This window comes from Eschscholzia californica, unplaced genomic scaffold (assembly GCF_041429995.1).
Source record: "Eschscholzia californica isolate CP2 unplaced genomic scaffold, dmEscCali1.0.p SCAF_5, whole genome shotgun sequence".
Lineage (NCBI taxonomy): Eukaryota > Viridiplantae > Streptophyta > Magnoliopsida > Ranunculales > Papaveraceae > Eschscholzia > Eschscholzia californica.
The window spans coordinates 7,685,756-7,704,233 of NW_028238472.1; the positions used below are offsets into that span (position 1 = coordinate 7,685,756).

Below are 18,478 nucleotides of genomic sequence, written 5' to 3' on the forward strand. Positions count from 1 at the left end.
ATCTGGATAGGCGATTACTCAAGATTACTTTTGGGGACTTTTACGCTAGTCTGGCGTTTGTTATAGTGAACTATTTACCCTAACTAACATCCACGACATAAAGCGTAAATAAGTAAGTAAATGCGCGCGAGAAAGTAAATCAAGCAGACATGGATCCTAGTATGGCCCCTAACCTAGAAGATCTAATCTCCCTTGGTTTTCTTCTTGTTTCGCCTTTTGGTTCGTCTTGGATCGCCATCTTTGAACCTCCATTGATTTCTCCCACTCGCCTTTGGATTTCATCCTCGAGTTTCTTCAATGGACTCATAGACCCTAAACTCTAATTACAAGACTCTAACGATTCGCAGATCGTATAAACTTGAAATTAAAATTAATTACAAAGCATGCACCCATCCGTGCTTAAAACAAGAATAAGGAAATAAATCTATGGCCATACTAGTTTCTGATGTGGCGTGAAAAAGCCACATTTAGGTCACTTAACTTTGATTAGTTAGTTCTTTTCGAGTTGTATTTCTAATTATTTATGTGTTTTTCATGTTAGGTACCTATTTTGGAGTTAGACATGAAAATCGGAATAAAGAGAACGAATCGTCACTATCATTTCATGTGCCGAAAACGAGAGAAAAAGACTTCAAGCAAATCAAATGACAAGACGAGTTAATGACGAGTCCGACGGTGAAAACGGAATTCAATTCGGAGTTCGGACGGGGAAGATGTGAAAGATAGAAGCTAAGGTCTTTTCTTGAAGGCACCCCCCTTTGGTTCTAGATGTAGAGACAAGATGAAGGCACTCGCTTGGTTTCTAAACCAAGCCCAAAGCCCACACAAGCCCAAAGAAGATGACAAGGAAAAATCTTGGAGGCACCCTCTTTATGGTTCAAAGTAAAGTCTGAGTCAAAGTCAAACATGACTAGGGTTTTGAGTCAAAAAGAAAGGATCACAAGTAGTAAAGGAGAAAAAAAAAGACTATTCATCATCTTCTTGGACCAAGCACCAAGGGAGGAAAAAAAGGTTTTAGGGTTCTTGAGTTTTTGGGAGGTTTGATCTAGTTCTTGAAAGCTTGAGAGGGAGTAAAAGAGAGAAGGAAGAAGGAGGAGGGCCGGCCAAGCATAGGCCGGCCAGCACACTAGGCCGGCCTAGCTTGGCCGGCCGAGCAGCAGCCCGAGCTGCAATACGAGCAGCAGCTCGGGACTGCTGCAACACGGGACGGCAAGATGTAGCACGGCAACAGCAGCAACAGCACGGCAGCAGCAGCAAGTCTGCTCGGGTAGCTGCTGCTCCAGCTCGGGAAAGCAGCCAGATCTGGCCGGACTTTGAAGGAGCAGCTCGGTAGAGCAGCTTTCTTGCTCGGGATGGCATCAAAAGCACGGGACAGGCAGCTTCTTGGTAGGGGACGGCTCGGGACAGTGCACACTTTGGCCGGACTTCCATTTCCTTGGCCGGATTTCATCATCTTTTAGCCGGACTTCCCGAAACCTTTCCGGTCACTTTCTTGGTTGGAAAAGTTAGGGTTTTTACTCCCCATCATCTTGGCTAGCTTTCCATGTGGTTTGATTTGGTTTTGGACTTGAAATCTTTAGAGAGAGAAAGCTTGGTGAAGCTTTAATGGAGTTTGGGTGAAGAATGGAGAAGATGATGATGGTCGCTATAGGGAAATCTGATTTTTGCTACGGGGAGATCGACTACACTTAGAGACTCATTTTTCTCGACGAACCTAGCCTCGAGCCACATCGAAAAAGGGGGATTTCTCATCATCTTCTTTTCATTTATTACTTATTCACCATGTTAGCTAAATCAAGTGTGTCGATTATATGAGATGAAATGTGATGAATTTGTGATTATGTTTAATATGATTTGATGTTTTGATTATGAATTGATGTTCATTTGATTCGATTATCGTTTTGATCGTATTTTCATGTGTCTTGTCAAGCACTTCACATAGTTAATAGACGAAACGAGGTATTCGATATCGATAGTAGTCTAAGTCATAATTTCATGTGTCTTGTCAAGCACTTCACATAGTTATGCGACTAGACGACACTTTCGATGACTCGGGATTAACTCGATTTAGACGTTTGTTTGACTAAGTATGATCTCCGGATATACGTAGTACTTAGAGACATCTACCTTAGGAGTCGAATATCGATTTTACTTTGACACATTAAATCGGACTACACATAGTCGTAGGTTTATCATTATGGATTCCCGGACTTCGACACCTTTCTCACTTATTTGTTGCCCGAATCGAGTCTTACCGTCTCCCGACTCTTGTTCCTTCGACTCTTCTCTCGAATCTCTCTCGCCCGTTTACTTTTATTGTTTAGTTTAGTTTATTTTACTTGTTTGCTTTATTCTCTTATCACCTTATTCGATCAAACCACCATTTATATTTGTTTCCTTTCCTTTTTAGTCTAAGTTAGCTAGTGATACCTAGACCGAGGGACAAGACCCTTCGATATCCAAATCACCTTCCTATCCTTGGATCGATCCCGGCTTTGCCGGATTACTACTTGATACCTCCGCTTGGGTATGCAACCTTTTCGGGTGCATCAAGTTTTTGGCGCCGCTGCCGGGGATAGGTCTAGTAGTTAGGATATTGTTTACGTGTTTTGGTCATTAGTTTAGTGTTATTTGCATACTTGGACGTTTATTTTCTTTGTTTGTTTTGTTTTTTTTTTAGCTTCTTTTTAATTCTTGTTTTCTTTGAGGTACTCATCCAAGGAGCTTTAAAGGACGAAAGCAAACAAGTTTGTGGATAAAAAGGTAGAGACAAGAAAAGGGAAGAGGATCCAATTGTGGTAACAAACGCCACCTCTAGTATCGTTCCCTAACCTTTACCTATTTGAGCGGCTTAAGTGCATTTGCATCTTGTCTATTATTGATAGTTGTAGTCGACTTGAACACTTGTGATTGCTTGCATTTTTTTTAATTGTGCTTCAATGGATGTTAATGGGAATGATAGTTGGAATGATGGGTATGAGGTTCATCGACCGCTTAGAAGTCTTAGGGACTACCTTGAACCTAATATGGCTAGCATACCTTCATGCATCATATTTCCGAGTAATGTGTGTAATTTAGACATAGACCCTGAGATTATTCCATTACTTCCTATATTTCGAGGCTTAGAGAATGAAGATCCATATTTTCATTTGAGAGAGTTCGATGAGATTTGCTCGATACTCCCAATCAATGGAGTACTTGAGGAAGTCGCTAAACTCAAACTATTTCCATTATCATTAAAAGAAAAGTCGAAAATATGGTTTCATTCTCTAAGGCCTAGGACTATAAGCAGTTGGGATGAGATGACTAGGGTGTTTTTGAAAAAGTTCTTCCCTACTCATCGAACCAACACCTTAAGAAGAGAAATTATGGACTTTGAGCAAAACAAAGAGGAGACCTTCTTTGGGTGTTGGGAGAGATTTAAAGGCCTCCTTCTCGCATGTCCACATCATAACTATGAAATATGGAGGGTCATCGGGTTCTTTTACGATGGCTTGACCTCTAAAATGAAACACTTCGTGGAGGTAATGTGCAATGGAGAGTTTATGAGTAAAAGTCCTAATGAGGCTTGGGAGTATCTCGACCTCTTAGCGGAGAAGGCCCAAGATTGGGACACACCCGTTAAGAGTGACGAAGATATAGCCGAAGGAAACCTTTACTCAAAAGGAGGCATATGCTTTTTAAAGGAGAATGAGGAAGTAGAAGATAAAATTGCCTACATGGCTCGAAAAGAATGTATAGATGTACATGATGATGATTTAGTTATTGATATTGTTTGTAGCATTTGTGCAAGTAAAGAACACCTAGCGGGTGAATGTCCCGTGATTTCTCGTTCTCGAGGGGTCTCACTAGGATGCACAAATGTTGTAGACATTCATGAGAAGGTCGTAGGTTCGAGGAGTGGTGCCTTTACAAATGATTATGAGAATCTTCAAGAGCCCTTAGTCGGTTTCACTTATGCGTCTCATCATGAGAGGACTCTTGAAGATGTTTCGAAATCATCTTATGAGGCAGAAACTCAGATTAGCCAAAACACTTTGCACGCCCTTAAAGAGATGGAGGAAAAATTAAACGACATCGAGAAAAGGGTTTCACAACCCCAAACTCCAACAGATCTCAAGGGTATAGGTGAGGGTAATACACCTAGTGCTAATGTTAAGTCCAACTTCATTCTTGGAAGTGATGAAATGATTAGATTGGATACTCCTATGAAGGTAGACATACCCGAGGACCTTACAACTTTTGAGAATGGTAATGGGCGTAACAAGGTTTTAAAATCGAAATCTAAGTCTGAACTGGTTGATAAACCTCATTCCGCTTTCCCTCAACAATTGTTCCCTACCAATGATATGAATATGCTGGCATCGATAGTTAAGAGGGACAATACTAGTAGTGCTCAGGAGAACCATAACGACATGACTAGTTTGTTACCTGAGACCTTTGTAGCTAGTAAAGATGGACTAGAGGTGGATGCCCTCTTGAGCGGAGCTATAGATTTCTCTAAGGACACGTATGATATCGAGACGAGAATAATGTTTAAACGATTGGTTGAACCTTCACTTAAGGAAACTTCTGACTTAGTACCGAGCCTTATGGGCAAATCCTTAAGTTGTAGTTCGACATCTAAACCAATATCTCATACATACGTAGATCTCTTTAGTGAAATGCATGTCCTCCCTGTTATTATGTCAAACTTTGTTGCCTTGTCGTCATCCAAGTTTGGGGATTACCTCTTATTTTTTGCCGTCTCACGTATAAACCCATACCATTACATTGTTGTGAGACGGTTCTTACCAGTTAAAACTTTCGTATGGGTAGACCCCCAAATATTTCGTCTTTTGTTATATGATTGGTTGGTCTATTGAGATGGGTTTGATGTTTGTGGGTATCATCTTTGGAAACCCTCCACGAGACCTAACTCGTGCTCTTGTGAAAGCAAGAGAATCAATGACTAATTGCATGGTTCGATGCAATCGAGTGATCCTGCGTGAGTGGTCATTTTTATGTGGTCATGCTTATGCTTCATTCTTATGTTTTATATTGATGTGTTAGGAGTGTTTCTCACTTGGTATACTTTTGGGACGTGATTCGTTCCAAGTTTGGGGATGGCGATGAGCTTATCATCAACTTGGAACTCGAATAAACAAGTCTTGGTAGTATAAATTTTTATCTCCGTCGGCTATGGTAATATCCTTCCACTCTTCTCTTTAACTTATTGTACCTCTTATCTTTTGGTGAGTATATGCTTAGAACATTGAGGACAATGTTAGTTTTAAGTTTGGGGATGGGGATACGACCATTTAGTCGCATGACATCATGACCTTAGATTTCAAAAGACAAGAGAGTTCAACAAATTCGACCAAATTTGAAATTTTTTGGGTAGATTAGGTATGATTCTAGTGATTTTCTTAAGTATGTTGATGCATGTGTGTCTTTCTCGATAAATCTTATGCATGCTCTTAGTCTTTTCATGAATGTTGAGTCCTTTGGTGTTGGTGTTTTATCATGTGAGTATCATCTTAAGGAAGAAGGAACACTCCTAAGTGACCTAAAATAGTCATTAGTGGAGACTTAAACCCATGTGAGATATCTGAGCCTTTTTATTGCCTTTGAGTGTACTCTTCCGCGCTAACTCCGAGTAGAATGAAGAGCTACTCAACTTCGCAACTTTCAAAAGAGCTTAGACGATCTCATGAGCTCAACTTCCTTAGCCACTAGGAGTGACATCAGGATAGCGAATAAACCTTATTCTTGTAGTCCATGAAACCCGATAATAGTGTCAACTTTAGGGAAACGGATACTCCACCATCCATTCATCATACTACTCTCGAGAATGAAGGCATGAAAAATAAAGAAGAAAGAATGTGAAAGCAAAATGTGAAAGTAAAGGTGATTTGTTGAGAATACTAGTTGTATTTTTATTTAAGTGTTTGGATATGTGTACAAAAAAATAAAAGAAAAAGTGAAAAAGTGAAAAAGAAAGAAAAAAAAGAAAAAGAGGAAAGAAAGAAAAAAAGAAAAAAGGAAGAAAGTTTGTTTATATGTGTTATTTTGTGTTTGTGTAAGTGTTATGAAAATAAAGTATTCAATGCAAGAAGTTAAGTTTAAAGGTTGTTTGAGTGTTCTTTTATCGTTGAAGGCGTCGACATTCTCGGGATTTCATCATCTTCCATTCCATCACTTGTATCCGTTGACCTTTAGGAGACATTATTAGAGGGTAGAGTGGGTGAGAAGAGTGAGTGAGCTTCCCCATTTCGTTAGTGGTTATTTCCATTCCTTAGAGATCATTTCGTTTTATAACTTGTTATCCTCATTTAATTTTGTATGTGTTGAGTTTACTTCATTCCATACTCACACATGAGAGTGAACCATTAGATTCCATTTTGAGTGATTTCATGTTTAAGAGCGTATGACCGTGAGGCCAAAGTCGAGGCGAAATGTGCTATGATAGGAAACAAAGTTTTGTTACTTTAGACTTGGATGATGCTCATGATGATGGGACACTTGCACTTAAGTATGAAACTATTAGTGAGGAGACTCTTAGCATGCTTTTGTGTTTATTGGTTTGATTCATATGTTTGACACACTTAAGTCTCTCACTTGTTGATCATTACCTTATTTGCATCGATAGTTCAACTCTTTTATCTCTTGGAATCTTGAACTTTGTGGGTGTATTCACTGGAAACCCTCACGAGACAAAACTCGTCCTTTAGGGGTAACCTAAGGGTTTAAAGGCTTGTTGGATACGCTAAATGCAACCGGGATGCCTCCGAAAGTGAGTTAGGTTTACTTTATTGTCTTGTTTTGTTTGTTTGCTCGAGGACTAGCAAATTCTAAGTTTGGGGATGTTGATGTGGCGTGAAAAAGCCACATTTAGGTCACTTAACTTTGATTAGTTAGTTCTTTTCGAGTTGTATTTCTAATTATTTATGTGTTTTTCATGTTAGGTACCTATTTTGGAGTTAGACATGAAAATCGGAATAAAGAGAACGAATCGTCACTATCATTTCATGTGCCGAAAACGAGAGAAAAAGACTTCAAGCAAATCAAATGACAAGACGAGTTAATGACGAGTCCGACGGTGAAAACGGAATTCAATTCGGAGTTCGGACGGGGAAGATGTGAAAGATAGAAGCTAAGGTCTTTTCTTGAAGGCACCCCCCTTTGGTTCTAGATGTAGAGACAAGATGAAGGCACTCGCTTGGTTTCTAAACCAAGCCCAAAGCCCACACAAGCCCAAAGAAGATGACAAGGAAAAATCTTGGAGGCACCCTCTTTATGGTTCAAAGTAAAGTCTGAGTCAAAGTCAAACATGACTAGGGTTTTGAGTCAAAAAGAAAGGATCACAAGTAGTAAAGGAGAAAAAAAAAGACTATTCATCATCTTCTTGGACCAAGCACCAAGGGAGGAAAAAAAGGTTTTAGGGTTCTTGAGTTTTTGGGAGGTTTGATCTAGTTCTTGAAAGCTTGAGAGGGAGTAAAAGAGAGAAGGAAGAAGGAGGAGGGTCGGCCAAGCATAGGCCGGCCAGCACACTAGGCCGGCCTAGCTTGGCCGGCCGAGCAGCAGCCCGAGCTGCAATACGAGCAGCAGCTCGGGACTGCTGCAACACGGGACGGCAAGATGTAGCACGGCAACAGCAGCAACAGCACGGCAGCAGCAGCAAGTCTGCTCGGGTAGCTGCTGCTCCAGCTCGGGAAAGCAGCCAGATCTGGCCGGACTTTGAAGGAGCAGCTCGGTAGAGCAGCTATCTTGCTCGGGATGGCATCAAAAGCACGGGACAGGCAGCTTCTTGGTAGGGGACGGCTCGGGACAGTGCACACTTTGGCCGGACTTCCATTTCCTTGGCCGGATTTCATCATCTTTTAGCCGGACTTCCCGAAACCTTTCCGGTCACTTTCTTGGTTGGAAAAGTTAGGGTTTTTACTCCCCATCATCTTGGCTAGCTTTCCATGTGGTTTGATTTGGTTTTGGACTTGAAATCTTTAGAGAGAGAAAGCTTGGTGAAGCTTTAATGGAGTTTGGGTGAAGAATGGAGAAGATGATGATGGTCGCTATAGGGAAATCTGATTTTTGCTACGGGGAGATCGACTACACTTAGAGACTCATTTTTCTCGACGAACCTAGCCTCGAGCCACATCGAAAAAGGGGGATTTCTCATCATCTTCTTTTCATTTATTACTTATTCACCATGTTAGCTAAATCAAGTGTGTCGATTATATGAGATGAAATGTGATGAATTTGTGATTATGTTTAATATGATTTGATGTTTTGATTATGAATTGATGTTCATTTGATTCGATTATCGTTTTGATCGTATTTTCATGTGTCTTGTCAAGCACTTCACATAGTTAATAGACGAAACGAGGTATTCGATATCGATAGTAGTCTAAGTCATAATTTCATGTGTCTTGTCAAGCACTTCACATAGTTATGCGACTAGACGACACTTTCGATGACTCGGGATTAACTCGATTTAGACGTTTGTTTGACTAAGTATGATCTCCGGATATACGTAGTACTTAGAGACATCTACCTTAGGAGTCGAATATCGATTTTACTTTGACACATTAAATCGGACTACACATAGTCGTAGGTTTATCATTATGGATTCCCGGACTTCGACACCTTTCTCACTTATTTGTTGTCCGAATCGAGTCTTACCGTCTCCCGACTCTCCTTCGACTCTTCTCTCGAATCTCTCTCGCCCGTTTACTTTTATTGTTTAGTTTAGTTTATTTTACTTGTTTGCTTTATTCTCTTATCACCTTATTCGATCAAACCACCATTTATATTTGTTTCCTTTCCTTTTTAGTCTAAGTTAGCTAGTGATACCTAGACCGAGGGACAAGACCCTTCGATATCCAATTCACCTTCCTATCCTTGGATCGATCCCGGCTTTGCCGGATTACTACTTGATACCTCCGCTTGGGTATGCAACCTTTTCGGGTGCATCAAGTTTTTGGCGCCGCTGCCGGGGATAGGTCTAGTAGTTAGGATATTGTTTACGTGTTTTGGTCATTAGTTTAGTGTTATTTGCATACTTGGACGTTTATTTTCTTTGTTTGTTTTGTTTTTTTTTTTAGCTTCTTTTTAATTCTTGTTTTCTTTGAGGTACTCATCCAAGGAGCTTTAAAGGACGAAAGCAAACAAGTTTGTGGATAAAAAGGTAGAGACAAGAAAAGGGAAGAGGATCCAATTGTGGTAACAAACGCCACCTCTAGTATCGTTCCCTAACCTTTACCTATTTGAGCGGCTTAAGTGCATTTGCATCTTGTCTATTATTGATAGTTGTAGTCGACTTGAACACTTGTGATTGCTTGCATTTTTTTTAATTGTGCTTCAATGGATGTTAATGGGAATGATAGTTGGAATGATGGGTATGAGGTTCATCGACCGCTTAGAAGTCTTAGGGACTACCTTGAACCTAATATGGCTAGCATACCTTCATGCATCATATTTCCGAGTAATGTGTGTAATTTAGACATAGACCCTGAGATTATTCCATTACTTCCTATATTTCGAGGCTTAGAGAATGAAGATCCATATTTTCATTTGAGAGAGTTCGATGAGATTTGCTCGATACTCCCAATCAATGGAGTACTTGAGGAAGTCGCTAAACTCAAACTATTTCCATTATCATTAAAAGAAAAGTCGAAAATATGGTTTCATTCTCTAAGGCCTAGGACTATAAGCAGTTGGGATGAGATGACTAGGGTGTTTTTGAAAAAGTTCTTCCCTACTCATCGAACCAACACCTTAAGAAGAGAAATTATGGACTTTGAGCAAAACAAAGAGGAGACCTTCTTTGGGTGTTGGGAGAGATTTAAAGGCCTCCTTCTCGCATGTCCACATCATAACTATGAAATATGGAGGGTCATCGGGTTCTTTTACGATGGCTTGACCTCTAAAATGAAACACTTCGTGGAGGTAATGTGCAATGGAGAGTTTATGAGTAAAAGTCCTAATGAGGCTTGGGAGTATCTCGACCTCTTAGCGGAGAAGGCCCAAGATTGGGACACACCCGTCTAAGACGCGTCTGGTCGAGTGCTCTGGATGCGTCCTAGACGCGTCCAAGAAGCTCCTTCGCAGCTGCTGGTCGCGTCTTAGACGCGTCCAAGAAGCTCCTTCGCAGCTGCTGGTCGCGTCTTAGACGCGATCTGGACGCGTCTTCAAGGCGCGTCCTTAGTAGCTGCTCTGGACGCGTCTTCAAGACGCGTTCAGAAGCTTCTGTCGCAGCTGCTGGTCGCGTCTTCAAGACGCGTCTCAGCAGCTGCTCTGGACGCGTCCAGAGGACGCATCCAGGAGCTTCTGGTCCGGCCAGGAAGCTTCCTGGCCGGACACTAGGGTTTTTCAAAACCCTAGTTTCCAAAAAAAAAATTTCTCTTATGCAACTTTAAGTTGCTATTTTCCAATTTTAAAACTTTTCTTAAATTTTTTGAAATTCCTTTTAGAACACTTCTAAAATTTTTCAAAACTTTTAGAAACTTTTTAAATTTTTCCAAATTTGTTTTGAGAGTTTCCCAAACTCAAAACTACTCTTTTTAGAACACTTCTAAAATTCCAAATCTTTGTTTTTCAAAAGTTTCCAAAATTTAAAAAACAACTCTTAATCAAACCAATTTTGGATCAAAATCTAGGTTTTTGAAATTTTTCAAAGAACAATTTTGAAATCAATTTGAAAAATCTTTGAATCCAATTCATAATTAATCAAATTTTATGTTTAAAACCTTTTTAAATATAACTATCAACATAATCAAGCATGGATTAGTTTGAAATTCAATGAAATTGAGTCTTTTAAAACACTTTTAATCATCAATTTGATTCTCAATTTGAAAATTTATTGAATCCCATCAAATTATGAGTTTAAAATACTTTTAAAAACATCTTTTAAAATACTTTTATAAACTCAATTTTCAAACTATTAAGCATATTAATTAGTTCGATTCTTAGCAAAAACTAGTTAATGGCAAGAGGCTCTGACGCCACTGTAGGGATTTATACCCTTCTACTAGTGTTTATAGCGGAAATATGACATCTAATGTCTACACTAGTATTCCCAGGATCACATGCAAAACTAGTAATTAATCTAATGGAGATAGTAGATTACCTTAATCGATTTTCCCTCGAACTAGTTGAATTGATTGAAGAAGACCAAGAGCTTCAAGTGTAGCTCCTCTACTTGGGACACGAGCAATCAATTTGATCTCCCACCTTGTTGTATAGCTAGCACACCAATGGTGGTTGGATAATAAGAAGACCTTCTTCTGACTAGATTGATAGTAATGGGAATTAGCTCACTTTCTCCTCTCTACTTGATGTGGTAGAGTAAGAAAGCTTAGAGAGAAATTCCACACCTTATTCTCTGCCCTAAGAGTGTTTATATAGAACCCTAATAAGAATCCACTTCCTTTTAGGTTTCCTAAAACACCCTTTAGAATAAGATTTAGGTAAATAGTCGAAAATAGCAACTATTGGTATTTTCTCAATTCCCTAAGGAGGAGGTACCCAAACACCACGAAAATTGGCAGATATAATGTTTATTATATCAGCAACTAACCCTCCAAAATTCAGCCCAATCCGAGTCCTAGAAGTACCCGAACCGGTCTAGGCCCAAAAATCCTGTTTTTGGCCCTTTTGTACTATCTTTGCCTAATTCCTTTTTAGGCCTATGAGATATGTTTATGGGACACTCCCATGATTATATCTCACTCCCACTAGTCATATCCTAGATCAATTTGTCACTCTTATGTGTAACCCGTTGTAGGATCCGATCGAAGTTAGCCGCGAATTACTCCGTAATTCGACGATCGTAGTTGGTCTCTAGCTACAACTCTACGATCCCTAAATCAATCGGACTTGATGATCTTCCACATCAATTATCCTATCCGAAAAATTGTTCGCATTGTCACCTTGGTCGAAGGACATCTCCTTCAACTCCTTCACGAAGGACATCTCCTTCAACTCCTTCAGGATGGCCATGAAGATTGGTTTGTATGATTCTTTGAAGTTGAAAGCCATGAAGAAATCAATGGAGGAGAAAGTATTTTATGATTCGACACAACTAATTCGTCTCCCGGAATCATATATGGATCAAACAACTTATTCGAGCTTGTGTTAGTCAGTTAAATTTCTTCTTCTTGATCTGTCTCATCGAAATTTTCTTCCTCCATTATTGAAAAACTAGGATTTTTTTTTTTTATCAAAAACCTCTCCTTCAATAATATTGACCACGGTAGTCGAAGGAATTTCGGATAATAATTTGTTCGATTGGATTTGAGATTCTATAAAAGATAAGTATTCATGTAAAGGGAGAAAAGCATATCGAAAAATACTTTTCACTTTATTCCAATCATCTACGAACGATTTTCCTTCATTAACGAGTCTCCATTGCATCTCGTTGTATTTTTCATACACTCTTGTAGACAAGTGTTGTTCAAGAATAAAAACCTTATCTTCATCATGAACCTCTTGGTTTATAAACCAATCTTCCATCTGTTGAATCCAAAAATCTATATGATATTGATAATCAAACATAGGAATTTTGGAATCGAAATTAATATTGTTTTGATCTTTTCGATCAACATAGAGTTGTTGTGCATCTCTTAAAGGATCCCAACCTAAACGCGGAAGATTATTCCAACATTCAAGATGAGAAGTATTTAAAAAAAAATTATCTGTTCCTAGATTCTTAAAGCTCTGAATACCAGCTGATGTAGATTGTTGCGGAAGCGTAAAAGTAATGGAATCCACCATTGTTATTAAACTAAACTAATGAAATAAAGCTGATGAAATAACGATAAAAGCGATAAAACGATAAACTTGATTAATAATAAACGATAAACTTGATTAACAATAAACTTGATTCATAATATTCTCTGATCTGGTTAACAAAGACAGACTAGACTTCTCTCTTATATAGAGATTGTACTTTCCTAGATAGACTCAAATAAGGAAATAAGATAACTACTAATAATACTTTCCTTGATTGCTAACACTCATAATTATGGAAACCCTAAATACTTAATTATAGAACTACGCTAATGTAGCTTCTTGACCGTGAGGCCCACTATCACCATGGCCGTGAGGCCCAATAGGAAGATGGTCTCCATCAATACTACTTGAATTAACCTTCATTTATTGATATCTAGATCAAGTAGAGAAAGAGTTTGGTTTTGAGTGGTCTCACAACCAAGTCACATCTTTTAATCTTGCTTCTCTTTAAGAAGCTAGTTATCATGGAAGAAGAGTGAAAGAATCAAATTTTCTCGAGTTTTGCTAACAAGAGTACTGAAAAAGTATGAAAAAGTATTCTATCTATATGTTTTACTTAGGCAATAATCGAATAAATGAACGACATGTGTGAAAAACAAAACGAAAGAAGTAACTCGTGCTACATATATATACACAGCGATAGCCCACATCGAGAGTGTCTGGGTCCTGGGCAGGCTGAGCTATTAGTGTATGCTCAAGCTTAGCAAGTATTGAGGGCTTTTAGGTTTGCTCACAGAGCCTTTGGCAATGAACAAAACCCTTTAGCCATGAACTTGGGTCTAAGGACTAAGGCTTAGACAGAAAATTGAAACCTATTTAACCCTAATCACATCTTGATCTATGATATCTATTTTATGTTGTATTACAATCTTCTGAGTCCCTTTCAATTGGTTTATCAGAAGAAAAAAAAGATTATGAATTATACACTAGTTTAGAAGATCATCTTGTTAGTCTATCTATTTGTGCTTTATACAACTCTTCAACAGGTTGCCTTCAAATTCTTGGGTTAGTCTTCATGATAATGATAATTGTCTCATTCACAAACAATTCAACTGAGAAGTTAGATTGACGAAGATGTCTTCGTTACATGGAATCGTGAGACCACCCATTGGATGATCAAATCCGAACTATTCCTCAGCTCGACTTGGTGGGTTCTGAAACAAAGGATGATTCAAGTAGGATACCAAAACTACAAACCTCTTCATCTCGCCCTCTCCAACATATACGGCAATGTGACCTTTTGGGACATCGGATATAGTCGAATCCAATTTATGTTTACCTAACAGAGATGGTACTCTAAGAGATTGCTTTGTTTGAACAATTCTTGTCAAAAGAAAGCCCATTTTTCAGAAGAACAATTGAAGCTGTTAGAGTCTTGAAAAGGTTGATAGAGAAAAGGATGGGGTGACAATGGAATTGAGTTTGGAGTAAAAGTATTGCTTCTATCTCCTTTTATATGCATTTTCATCAAGGTAGGCCCCTGTAACCCTGTTACATGTGAGTTCACATGGTTTTGCTTTCCATTGAGACTATTAAGTTCTACCACAAATGACAAATTTTCGCAGCCTCTCCCTTCACAAATGAGAATTAAATTTTTCCCTACACATTGTTTATTGTGATTATCTCTAAGTTAGATGAAGCAACAGACAAGTATTTATAAATATGAAACTTATCTAACCACCTGTCTGGTCTGAAAATATCATTTTGTTATGAATGTACATTGATTTTAACTATACACATTCTTTCTTAGCTCATTGTTTCATAAGAACTTTCCGAAAATCTAGTACTTCTTTTTGTTCGTGTTTTGTAATTTTTGAAGGATATGGGGTTTCTCTTACCTTCAAAGATTCTTCGACGATCTTTTTCATTGAAAGGGTCGAATGACATCCCTAAAGGTCACTTTACAGTTTATGTTGGTGAGAGTGAATCTAAGAAGAGGTTTTTCGTTCCAATATCATACTTGAATCAACCTTCATTCCGAAACCTCTTAAATCGAGCTGAGGAAGAGTTTGGTTTTGATCATCCAACTGGAGGTGTTACGATTCCATACAACGAAGAAACATTCATTGATCTTACTTTTCTTTTAAATTCCTTGTGACTTGGTAGTTATGCAAGAGAAAGAACCCTCTCCAATCTTGTAATTTCAAGTGTCCGTAATCTAGTGTAAATATATACCATTTTTTGTAAGAAAGCATACAATTAAAGTTAATGAAAACAGAAACAATATGTATGGACACCTATCAATACAATATTGATTACTCTATTTGCATCTTATTGCCCCAAACTATTTGTTATCTTTCACTTTTCAATTTCTTTCAACAATATCCCAACTTCCGAAAATGAAAAGAAATCTTGTGTAGGCAAGAAACGAGGTGTCCAATATCCAAGAGAAGTAGCTACACTAGTGTTACAACTATTTGAACTCTTTCAAACTTATGAACCATAATCATATACTCATCATTTATGACTCTTGTTCGGTATGGACGATTTCGATTTGTGAGATGTTGGAAGCTGCAGAACTAGTCCTGGTGAGACGAAATTTTGCTCAAGTATAAGAAACATTGGGTTTTAAAATTCAAATTCTACTTTATGTTGTATTACAATCTTCTGACTTATCTTAATGATTTACCAGCAGAAAAAAGCTAATGAATTACACAGGGGCTTCGATATTTGACTCTATAATCAGGAGAAGAATAAAAAATGTATATGAAAGAAACTCCTAAAAAAGATGCAGATCTTGTCAGTCTATCTACGTATGCCGTACTCAACTCTTCAACAGGTTGCTTTCAAATTTTTAAGTTAGTCTTCTTGATGTGGATTCCTTATTTCACATACATTTCATCAACTGAGAAGTTAGATTGATGAAGATGTCTTCCTTACATGGAATCGTGAGACCACCCATTGGATGATCAAAACGAAACTCTTCCTGAGCTTGATTTAGCAGGTCATGAAACGAAGAATGATTCAAGTAGGACAGCTGAACCACAAACCTCTTCATCTCACTCTCTCCAACGTAGACGGCAATGTGACCTTTTGGGACATCGGATATAGTCGAATGTTTACCAAACAGAGATCATACTCTAAGAGATTGCTTTGTTTGGATGATCTTTGGCAAAAGAAAACCCATTTTATATGCATTTTCATCAATGGTAGGCCCCCTGGTACATGTGAGCTCACATGGTTTTGCTTTCCATGAAACCCTACAAGAAACGACTGATTTATATAACTTATCTGTCTGCTCTAAGAATATCAGTTTGTAGTTATGCAGTACAGTAGATTTCAGCAGATAGAATTCTCAATTCTCTTTCTTTCAGTGAGGGTAGGGAATGTCATGGCGAAAGAAGCGATTATCAATTTTCTTTCTTTCAGTCAGGGTAGGGAATGTCATGTCGAAAGAAGCGAAGTCGTATTTGAATTACAGAAAGCAGAGGGGACTCAGATTTAATGTATATCTTTAATGTATATCGTGTCACATGTACAGATGCACAAGGAATAGTAATGTATATTATCTCACGTACTGATAGTATGCCCGGCCAATATTTGGCCGGTTCAGATCTAGTGAGTGAAAGTGTTAGGCTACATCTAAATGCGTAGAGGATCGGAAGTTGAAGTTGATGCATCAGCAGCTGCTGATCATGCTGCTGGATCTAGAGGTGAAGCGGCAGCAGATGCATAAGGAGTTGCATCTGCTGCTGCTTCTGTTGTTGTTGTCGGAATACGCCTTTTCTCCCGCCACAAACAAAAACATGAAATTATGATCGTCACGATGATGAGGCCTACGAGCAGACCCCATATCCACGAACGGTCTGCCCTCTGGTGAGATTGATAATCCACCTCTGTAACTTCCACCGGCGAAGACATTGGTTACCTGTCAAACAAAATTAAAAAGATCAAAAATCTCACCATCCGATATCTAGAAAAAGTTAGAACATGTAGAAAATAAGAACTATGAAAATATGGGCCACATGATGCGAGTGTGTAATAGCAGTGGTTAGGCAGGTTTCGATATTGATGGACAGAATAAGGCCTTAGGGCATAGAGAGTTTCTTGAATCCCTAGACAGGGATACTAAGTCCTTTTCAACATAAAAGAGCCATAGAGAATAACTCTCCAAATTCGACTAATCTAAAAGTTATGTCTGTTGCAACGAAGATTAGCATCACCTCCAAATCATGATTCATACATTAGAGACCTTCAGTTTTATGACTATCTCCCTAAATGTCATAGTGAAAATGAATCGGACTTAAAACGACCAAAGAAACCCTAGATTCCGATAAAAAAATCTAAATTGTAAATCAATGTGAGAAGAAATCTCACATTATTTCATTATCCAAATAAAAAATGTAACACCAAAAAGCAATCAACAACATATAAAAAAAAAAGAAAAAGTTAAATATAACAATTTCAAGCGCGAAAAATACTATTTTACCCTCTTCTTAACTTAACCCAACTTATTATATATGAGTGATCAATCTGGAGATAGTTTCATTTACGAGCAAATTTAGTTAGAGCAATAGTTGTTTCTCAATCGAACCAACAGACCATCTGTTGCCCAAGCAACTATTGATTAAACTTTGGTTGGACCTTCTTTAAGAACTTTAGGGAAAAATAAAACAAACAGTAGAAAAGAATCATTTGATCTACAATTCAAGAACAGAGAAATCGCATCGAATGTTTTCCTTCTCCAATATTGCACTCAATGTCACTGTTAAGCAAGGAACAAGTGTGAAGAAATGTAAAGAAACTAATTCTTAGAATTACCACTCTTAATCATTAACAACACTTCGAACAACTTTTAGACAAAAAAAAACCCAAATTAAAACTGAAAAAGTGCAGTTATAGAAGATAATAATGATATTAGGAACTTGAAATTCACAAATACTCGTATTAACTAACAAATTTTAAAGTTAAATAACAAGTATTGATGTTAAAGAGAATGAAAATCACCTGAAAGAAGATCTCGAGGATCAAAATTCGTGGAGAAGGATTTGTAGAGAGAGAAAGTAGAAGAGAAAACTGTGACAGTGGTAGTGTATTATCAAGTTGGCACTCACTCCCGGCTGAAACAAAACTTTAGAAATGTTATGCTTTATATGGGGTAGCTGAAACACTAAGAAGAGGCCATGAAACATCACCTATTGAGTTATCAAGTTGAAACTACATTTTCTTGAAAGGGGTAGCTGGAGATTTTCTAGTTTCTCCGTTTTGGATTTAAGTTCTAAACATTCTTGTTTGCTCTAGTAAACGTCTTCCTTCTAAACAGGAACCACCACCAGCACCACCCGAATACCACCACCACCAGGAACCGAGCACCACCACCAGAAAAAAGATCACACCTTCACCAGAGATCACAAATGCACCACCACAAATCAGTGCCCCGCCACAAATCTAAACCACCACTACAAACCAGCAAAAATCTTAGTAGAAGTCGAATCTGACAAAACCCTCGCCGGATCTGGCGAGGGTTTAACTCTCTGATCTTCGAGAGAGAGAGAGAGGGTTTATGTATGATCTTTGGGAGAGATAAAGTGAAGTTTTGATCTTCTTCTTCAAGAGAGAGAGAGAGGGAGCTTTGATCTCCTTCTAGAGAGAGAGAGAGCAGCAACCATTGAAGTGATGAGGAGAAGAGAGCGAGAAAGAGAAAAAGTGAAATAGAATGTAGGTATTCTGGTTGAAATAGAAATGAGGGTTTTTGGTTAGAGAAATA

General features: G+C 38.4%; 2 protein-coding genes, 1 long non-coding RNA gene and 2 other non-coding genes across 5 annotated transcripts in view; 2 read left to right on the plus strand and 3 right to left on the minus strand.

The window, feature by feature from the left end:
* The first annotated feature begins 1,060 nt into the window (after positions 1-1,060).
* Positions 1,061-18,478, plus strand: part of LOC147536729 (uncharacterized) — a 36,772-nt gene continuing 19,354 nt past the window's right edge. The window contains exons 1-2 of the mRNA XM_086640775.1: positions 1,061-1,257; positions 7,641-8,981. The gene's annotated coding sequence lies outside the window, so the exon portion shown is untranslated. The remainder of the gene's footprint in view (positions 1,258-7,640; positions 8,982-18,478) is intronic.
* LOC147536730 (uncharacterized) overlaps positions 1,487-18,478 on the plus strand; it is a 36,346-nt gene continuing 19,354 nt past the window's right edge. Inside the window, exon 1 of the mRNA XM_086640774.1 lies at positions 1,487-5,238. Within this exon, the coding sequence (XP_086496900.1) occupies positions 2,940-4,865 (1,926 nt within the window). The 5' untranslated portion in view covers positions 1,487-2,939 and the 3' untranslated portion in view covers positions 4,866-5,238. The remainder of the gene's footprint in view (positions 5,239-18,478) is intronic.
* On the minus strand, positions 3,351-3,457 carry LOC147536731 (small nucleolar RNA R71). The gene has a single exon (XR_015226811.1). It is a non-coding gene; the product is annotated as a small nucleolar RNA R71 (small nucleolar RNA).
* On the minus strand, positions 9,754-9,860 carry LOC147536732 (small nucleolar RNA R71). Its single transcript, XR_015226812.1, has one exon. It is a non-coding gene; the product is annotated as a small nucleolar RNA R71 (small nucleolar RNA).
* On the minus strand, positions 16,209-18,266 carry LOC147536733 (uncharacterized). The gene is made up of 3 exons (XR_015225772.1): positions 17,907-18,266; positions 17,719-17,831; positions 16,209-16,639 (listed from the first exon to the last, which is right to left on the minus strand). It is a non-coding gene; the product is annotated as an uncharacterized LOC147536733 (long non-coding RNA).